At 58.8% G+C, this 8,742-nt stretch overlaps 1 protein-coding gene across 1 annotated transcript; it reads right to left on the reverse strand.

Annotated features, from left to right (window-relative positions):
• Positions 1–1,310: 1,310 nt before the first annotated feature.
• On the reverse strand, positions 1,311–7,204 carry KLHDC7A (kelch domain containing 7A). The gene has a single exon (XM_025857201.2). The coding sequence runs from the start codon at positions 7,172–7,174 to the stop codon at positions 4,784–4,786; it is 2,391 nt and encodes a 796-aa protein (XP_025712986.1). The 5' UTR covers positions 7,175–7,204; the 3' UTR covers positions 1,311–4,783.
• Between the last annotated feature and the right edge of the window lie 1,538 nt (positions 7,205–8,742).

An 8,742-nucleotide genomic window follows, 5' to 3' on the forward strand; every position in this document is an offset into this window, starting at 1 on the left:
CCCATCTGTAAAAGAAAGGAGCCTGCTCCCCCTTGCACCTTCTCAAGGTTTCCAGGGAGCTCTGAGCAGCTCCTAAAGCTTCTCCTCACTGTCCAACATGCTGGGAAAAGGCTTAACGCTCTGAGGCTGCGGAGGCTCCAATCAGTAAGTCACCTACCGTGGAAGGGGAGAGTACAGGCTCAGAGTCTCAAAACCCAAATGGTGTAAAATATGAATAAGGTGAACTCCACCCCACTCCTCCCCCAAGCCCCCAAATCTTGCCAAATCAGACAGGGTTCCTGCAGCTTAAATGTTAGACAACCTTCCTCTGGATCTGGGATGCTGAGAAAGGGGAGTGGGAGTACCAGCAGACCTCCTCCCAGCTGGCCCTTGCAGAAGCCAATGGTACTTAGGAGACCTACTTTGGAGCATCCCTGGGCCCGGCGCTTTACACACATTTGCTTGTGACACCATCTTGAGGCTGGAGGTGGCAAACCCATTTTACAGATGCAGACATTGAGGATCAGAGAGTTTAAGAATATTTTCTTTGAGGGGTGCCTGGGTGGCTCAGTTGGTTAAGTATCCGACTCCTGATTTCAGCTCAGGTCTGATCTCAGGGTCGTGAGATCAAACCCCATGTGGGGCTCCATGCTCAGTGTGGAGTCTGCTTGAGACTCTCTCTCCCTCTCCCTCTGCCCCTCCCCTGCTCTAAAATAAATAAATACATCTTAAGGAAAAAAAGAGGACTGTTTTCGTTGAGTGCAAATTTCAAGGATAGAGCATATGTGATCAGTGTGAGTGGGGGAGGGGTTGGGAGCGGCCCAGGGGATGGCTGATGCCAAGTCCTTGGCCCCAGGGCTTCATGATAGGGGAATGGAAATGTAGAGAGTGGGCAGGCCAGCTTCAAGAGTGTTTTGAAGGGAACTGAGAGTCTTTGAACTTTGGCATGAAGGTGAGTGTCCTTGAACATTGTGAGCCTCAGTTTTGTCCCCTGTAAAATGGGGTTGTTGTCAGGATCAGTGAAGTGATGTGTAGAAAGCATCTAGTCCAGTGCTTGGTCTACACCGAACAGGGGCTCTAGACACATGGCCTGTCCCTTACATCCTGGCTCCAGCAACGCCACAGGGCACCTGGGACAGCCCCGTTGGGCAGCCTTGCCTTCCTGTGCCCCGTGCCCCATGCCCCGCGCTCAGAGTGGGGCTGGGCCCCAGCCCTAGGCAGATGCTGTGGTTTTCTAGGCTTGCTTCAGCAACCCTGTATTCCACACAAGCCCTAGACGGGACTTCTCTTGTAAATATTGATGGAGGCCCCAGACAGAGAGGAACAGGAAAACAAAAAGCGGTTTATTTATGATGGAAAAAGAAACCAACAGGGGGGAAAACAAATCTACAGGCCCGACAGGACGGGGGACTGTTTAAATAAACCGTGGTACAGCCACTCAGTGGAACATTGTGCACCTATTGAAATGATGTTTACCGAGGGTTTGTAGCAACACGGAAAATGCGTATTCTAAAAAGCTAAGTGAAAAAAGGAAGCAGCTGAATTGTGCATTCAGCATAATCACACGTTGGCCAAAATCAAGCCAAAGAAAAGGATGCACAGGCTGGAGGAACGTGCACCGCAGAGGGGGTTGTCTTTGGGTGGTGAAAAGGGGGAGTTTTTTTGTACTTTTGTATTTTCCAATTTTCTTTCCTACAAAGCTGTGGTTGGCCTCACGTGGAAAGCAACCCAAGCTGAAGAGTTGGTTTTTAATTTTGTTTTAAAGAAGAAATTCTTCACGGGGAAGCAGGACAGATGACCCAGGGAGAGGCCAAGGGACACACAGTCCTCCGTGAGGCTGAGGGCTCGAGGTGGCCGGGCAAGGCTATCCCACAAGGTCAAGTGGAAATCCTAGACTCTGACCCCTGTGGAGGATCACGGGCAGGCTGACACCCAGACACACACTCAGGCACGGCGGTGGTGCGCGATCTGGACTCTCCCCTTAAATGCGTGCACTCTGCTTCTCTCCAGGGGATGTAGCTTACTGTCCTGCAAGGAGCCTCTTTCCTAAACGCTCCCTTACATGAGTGGCTAGAGCACGACAGCTGGGTTCCCGTCCTCTTCGCTCTGAGGTGTAGCTCCTTGCAGGCAGCCCTGCCTTCCCCGGCAGGGGTGACGAAGCCCCCGCTGGTGGCAGGGCCAGCCTTCCTGTGCCCTGAGCCAGCCCCTGATCCATGCATTTCCCGGATTTCCATCCAGGGCTCTGCTCACTGTCTCTTTATCAGGGAGGCTGATCACACGATAATACTTCTTTGCCTCCTCTGCCTTCCTTGTACGTATGCAGCGTGGGTTCCATTCATCTGTTTACGGGTTTGTTTATAGAAATTGCCCGTTGTCCTCCAGCAGAACGTGCGCTCTGTTAGGGCAGGGACCTGCTGCGTTCCCAGCACCCGGAACAGTGCCCAGCCTAAACGTTCTAGGAATGAATCCAGGTGGTCTTTGCAGGCTCCCTGAACTGCCTTGCTCTACCATGATGGTCCTGAGCCCTCACTTCCCTAAGGCTAGCTCTAGACCCAGGCCGGTGATGAGAAACACACCAGCTCTCATCTATCAGTGGTGACTGCCTAGGGCCCGGTGTTCTGGGTTCTGAGGCTTAATGGGAAAAGATAAGGCGATCGATGAGTGACGTCTGCACAGGACCCCAGGGATGTAGATGAGATGGGCCCCGTACTACCCTCTCAGCCCTCCCTTCATCATGAAGAGCACACCCACCATCAGTGGGTCACGAACAAACGCTGCGGTTTCCCTGGTCCTGACCATGGGACCATGCCCCAGGCAACGGGGCTCTGACAAGTTTTCTGGAGTGATCTCTAGGTCACCCTGGGCTTGGAGCCCTCCCCCAAGGCCTCCCTGCTTGGTTGTGGTCTAGTCCATTGCCTGGCTATTTGCTGGAGGCTTGCCCTTGGGGGCTGGATCTGGCTTCATCAGCCCCCAGCTCCCAGATGGGGTTCACCTTCCAAGCAACCCCCAGCCTGGCATCATGATGCCCATGCTGCCTCTCAGTCATGTTGCTGAGTTACCCCCACTTCCCCACCAAGGGTCCCTTGGAGGCTCATGTCTGAGTGTTGGCTCTGAGCTTGAGCACGGCCCTGGCAGGGGATGGGGGGGGTCACCAGGCTCCAACTTAGGAATCAACTAGGCAGCCTCACCCTCCAGGCCCTAGAATGGGGACGGTGGCTTTGAGGGGCCCAATGTAAGTTCTCATCTCCATCCTGTTATTTCTTGTTCTAATCGTGCATTTTCCAGGAAGACCCTGGCTCAGCCCCAGCAGCTGCAGTGAACACGAGCTCCTGTCCAGATCCCCAAGGGAATTTGGGAAGGACTTTCTTCAGGTGTTCTCATTTCTCTGGCAGAGAAGGCCATGAACTGTCCTTCCCATTTCGAGGTAGGAACGCTGAAATCCAAAGCATCCTTAGCTCCCCGCTTGTCAGGCCTGCCCTGGTGCACCCGCATCTCTACTTCTTTCCTCCAGGCTGCCTGTCACTTTAGAAGTGGTCCCAGCTGCCCTGGCTTCCGGCTGACACCGGGAACATCACTGCCCTTCTATCTGTGTATGCGTCCTCCTCAGCGAGACAACAGGGCTTCGGCAATAGATCGGTCCGGTCTCTCTCCCTCCCCTCCAGGAAGAATGGGCAACATCCTGAGGTTGGGGGGGGTCTCTGCCCTTTCCAAATTTACCAACTCTGATGTGAGAGCTGGTCCCAGTGTCCTGTGTGATTTTCCAGTTAATCAGCTCCGTCATGAACCTGCCCCTCCCTCCTCTCCTGTCTGACAGGGCAGACCAGGTGACCACAGGGCACAGGGAGGAGAAATTATGCCAACATCTCTCAGCAGACCGGGAGGGGTGCCTGGCAGTGTCTGCCCTGCCCTGCTCCCCGAGGTGAGGGCTGTGTTGTTCGGACGGCTGCTGTATCGTGCAGGCTCTGAGCTCTGGGGAGGGAGTCAGTGGTCAGTTAACAATGGGCCCAAGCGGGGAAGCCCAGGAGGACGGGCGCCGACAGATCGCACCTACTCTCTCTCCTGAGACCTCAGATGCGGGATCACTGGGGCTCTTCTTTGTGGACCACTACAGGATGTATGTTTTCAAATGGCCGCTAATTGGAGCCTTCTCCTCCTAGTATACTAGAATTCTAGGTAATGAGAACAAGTGAAGTGGGTAATGGTCAATTTGCTCTGCAGACAAGAGTCCCATTGGCAGCACCAACGGTCACTGATCTACTTCTCCAACCATCTCTCCTCTGGCCAGGCCCCTGGGGGCTCCCCAGGGCTCTTGGCACGGCCGGAACCACCTCCTTTTGTGTCCCTGGTGCTTCTGGGAACCCTGGAGGTAAGGGCTCAGTGGCCAGTGTTTAGGAAGCGGCCCTGGTGGCCTGTAGAGAGCTGGCCCACCTCCGGTGGGGTCGGCTTGAGGGGTTATTGTGGGTCAACCGGCACTGGGAACTGTGGTTGGGTTGAGGCTGTGCGCCTGAACTTTGGCGGGACCCTGACATCCCTTCCACCAAGAATTCAGATTTGAAGCAAGGTGGCACTCATCCCTGCACCCGTGCGTGGCTGCCCTCAGCCTCGGAGCACCGGTCCCCGGTTCTATCTCTGCATCCCACTGACAGCAAAGACGCATCCGAGGGCCCCGGTCAGCGGGGGAGGTAAGGTTAGAATTCGTCTCTTGCTGGCCAAATGCCTGAACTGCCTGCTCTCCTAGAAATGGCTCACGGAGTGACGGGCAGGGGGTGCCTGTTTTGCAGGACAAGTCCGGCAGAGTGGGTAGCTAGACCCTGGTCTGAGGCACATCAGGGATGGGCAGGGTCAGCTCGGTGGGCAGGAGGGTGCCCCGCGGGGAGGGGAAGCTCCGCAGCTCCTGGGGCACAAACCTGGGCGAGATGTGGTCAGCCAGGAAGCAGAGTGTGCGCCGGCGCCCCACGCAGTAGATGAGGTCCCCCACCACGGCGCACTGGAAGGCGTCGGGGTACGGTGTCCGGTACGTGGCGCACTCATACCAGAGGCGGGCGCTGGCGCTGCAGCGGTACACGCTGATGCCCAGGCTGCGATTGAAATCAAACCGGTAGAGAAAGCCGTTGACCGCCACCATCTCGGCCGTGCGGTCCTTGCCGCCCCCCGTGGGGCCGGCCTGCCAGCGCTGCTCCCGGACGGAGAATCGGAGTAGCAAGTAGCGCAGGGTGCCACCCGTGACGAAGATCTCACCAGCGCATGCCGTGGCCATGTGTGCCAGGGCGAACGTGTCGCTGGGGAGCGGTGGGACGAAGGTCCAGCGGTCCAGGCGGGGGTCATAGCATTCCACCGTGTTCAGACACTCGCCCCCGATGGCGTACAGGTGGCCATCCAGGGCCACCAGCCGGCAGTGCGGCCGGGGCTGGTTCAGCGGGCACACCTCGCTCCAGATCCCCGTCAGCAGGTTGTAGCAGAAGACGCGGTTGGAGGGCTGGCACCCAGACCCCTGGCAGCCAGACACCACGAAGAGGTAGTTGAAGAGACTGCAGAGGGCACAGCCTCGGGACACAACCTCGGGGGGCAGACCGACCAGCGGGTGCCAGGCGTCCCGCTCCTCATCATAGCAACAGAGGCGGCCGGAGCCCTCCTGAGGGCACACATCGGCCACCACCAGGTGCTTGCGGCCCCGCAGCCGGCGCCGGAGGATCAGCTCCCGCTCAGTCCCGCTCAGGCACCCATAGACATCTGGGCTGCGCAGCACCTGAAGATAGTTGTCACTCATCACCTTGTAGGCTGCCTCCTGCAGCTCCTCCAGCTTCTGCCTCTTGGCCAAGGTCAGTACCTGGCAGCAGTTGCCCAGATCCAGGTGGAAGCCTGGGGCAGAGCCTGGGGCCGGTGGGAGGGGGACGAAATTGGTCCCCGGCACCAGCTGCATGTGGGGCTCCCCGCTGCTTCCGGCGGAGCTGGCCCCGAGAGGAGCCCCGGGGAGGGGGCGGCCAGGCAGGGCACTCCCGTCTGGGCAGGATGGAGTGGGGGCCCCAAAGCCATCGAGCTGCAGCTGGAGGTCTGGGTTCTCCAGGATCTGGAGGAGGCTGTCCTTCCTGCTGAAGCCTTGCGTGGAGGGCGACAGCACAGGCTGGGGGCAGGTGGGTGTCTCGGTTCCACCTTCCCGGTCAGCGGCTTGGCCTCCTGAAGCTGCCCCTGTTCCCAGGAGGCCTGGTGGTGGCACGGGGGCTGGACACTCAGCCAGGGCAGCTGTTCTGGGGGCCAGCCTGCCCTTGGAGGTGGCTCGGGAGGTGGATTCCACATAGTAATCGTACACCTTGCCCTTCAGCCTGGGCCCGGCCCCCTCCCCCTTGTCCCGTAGGAAATTCTCCTCCACACAAACCCGGGCCACCGAAGAGTAGATGTAGGAGGTGCTGGAAGCTCCCTCCTGCTGAGGCAGGGTCAGGCCCATGTCCATGGTGGCCTGGAGGGCCATGGCCTCTTCCCTGTGGACCCCCGTCACGCGAGTGAAGACCCAGCTCTTGCTCACGTCGCTCTTGCCTTCGACGTGGGCCATCCACTTGGTGGGAGCGGCCTCCTGCTCCAGGGGCCCTGGCTGCCCTGGGGGACCACTGTCTGGCCACAGGGCAGGCTCGCCGCCCTCACTGCAGCCGGCTGCTGTGGCAAGGCCAGCGCGGGAGCTCTGGGACTCGCTGCCCAAATGGGGGTGGTGGGGCCGCTCGGGCGTAGGGCCAGCAGCTGTCCCGGCTTCCCAGCCACTGCAGCCAGGAGGCGCCAGCTCAGAGTCTCGGTGCTGCCCACCCCTTTCCTCACCAGTGCCTTTCTCCGCGGGCTCCCGAGCCTCTTGGGCTTCTGAGTCTTGGGGAGAGCGTCCTGTTGCCAGGACTTGGGAGTCGCCCTGATTCTCCCAGCCACGGCCTGGCACCTCTCTGGTCTCCTTGCTTACCCTCCGGCGTCTCAGCGCCCAGTGCGGCGCCCCGGGGGCAGCCCCCTGGACCGCAGGCTGCCCGGAGTCCTCGGCCTCCTCATTGGCCTCAGCCTTGGCGTTCCTGCCCCACCGTGGGGCCTGGCCAGGCCTCGACTTGTACAGCCTGTAGGCCACGGTCACCAGGAGCAGGGCAGCGGCGGACAGCACCACCTTGCCTGTCAGCTGCATGTCCAAATGCCAGTCCTGGGCCTCCACTCCTCCTCTTCCGGGGAGCATGCTTCCCAAAGCCGCCCTGGGACTGAAGAATGTCAAGAATCCGATTAATGATTGTCCAATAGGGGCCGGTTCCTGGTTCCTGCGGAGCGGAGCTGGAGGGGGTTCTGGGCTGGCTCTGGCCAGCCAGGGGACGGTCAGCTGGGGGAGTCGGAGCCAAGGTGACCTTGAGCTGGCAGATGGTGGCCACTGGGGCTCAGGGCCAGCAGATCTCGGCGCTGCCCTCCCCGGATCCTTCCATGCTTTTCCTGGAGGTGGGGGTGGGGGTTGTGCCCCAGGGCTGAGCTTGTGATCAGCCACCTGAACCAGCAGCTGCTGGAGGATGTTAGCAGTGTCTGGCATGCACACAAAGAGGGAGGAAGCTCTTGACCATATAGTCATCTGATTCCAGGAAATGCACGGGGTTGGTTATTATTTGTGTGTGTGTGTTATTTTCTCTTTTGCAAATCCACTGGGCTACGACTGTGGGTGTGGTGAACTGTGAGACGGGTGGAGCTGTGGCAGGTGTGGCTTGAGGGTCTCCCTGTCTGTTTCCTTCCCGATGGGGTCTGCTGGTCCGGGCGGGGAGGTCCGCAATTAGCAGCAGGGACAGCTGAGCCCTGGACTGCAGCCAAGCCACCTGACCCGGCTTTGAATGCCTCTGCCCTCCCTCTGGCCCTCCTGAGGGCAGATGGGGAAAGCACCGGGTGTTAGTGCCCAGATCAGGGAGAGACGCGGGGCACATCCTTGCCCTCGAAAACAGACAACGTCCTCTGGTGAGAGGCAAGGGAGATTCACCCGCCCCCATCTCACCAGGGATGTGGGTTCCAGATCCAGACTGACTACCTGGCTCTGCCCCTTGCCAGCTGTGTGACCTTAGGCAAGTGACTTCCCCTCTCTGTGCCTAAGTTCCTTCATCAGTAAACGGGGGATAACAGCACACGCACCTCATAAGGTTGTGGTTGGTGTGCGTACAGCCCACAGTGCTGAGCTCCACCTTGTGAAAGCTCACAAAATATCAGCCATTCTTCTTCCTCTCCTCTTCCTCCTCCTCCTCCTCCTCCTCGGGGTCATTATCATTCATATGAATTGTCACCAGCTGGATCTGAAGCACAGATTCAATTCTGCCCCTCCCCGGACCAAGGTCCTCCCAGGGCACCTGGAGTTCAGGGCAGGGCTGCCTTTGGGGCCAGCAGGTAAAGTGGCTGACGTGCCCGGCAGGCAGGTCCTGCACTGCCTGATGCCCCTGTGTTGGAGACTCTGATCCCTTGGCCTGAATGGGGCCGAGCACAGCAGGGACAACTACCAGCATGTTCTGTGCCTTTCCAGGGGTAGGATGGAGGGGGACACTCTGGATGAATCTCATCTGATGCCCACCATCCCATTCAGGAGAGATGCAATTGCCACCTCCTATTTTATGGCAGCTCCAAGCTCATGTCAGTTGGCTTGTAACTGGGGACTTGTATTCCTGTTTCCAGAGTCCAGAGTTTTGCAGACCTGCAATGCTGTGAACTGGCATTGTCCTCTCAGATGCCACTGAGTGAGCAGGGTGTCAGCCCCTTGGGCATGCTGCTTCCCACCCAGTAAAGACT

The sequence above is a fragment of the Callorhinus ursinus genome, unplaced genomic scaffold (genome assembly GCF_003265705.2).
Source record: "Callorhinus ursinus isolate GAN/ISIS: 27379988/994484 unplaced genomic scaffold, GSC_fseal_2.0 scaffold18, whole genome shotgun sequence".
Classification (NCBI taxonomy): Eukaryota; Metazoa; Chordata; class Mammalia; order Carnivora; family Otariidae; genus Callorhinus; species Callorhinus ursinus.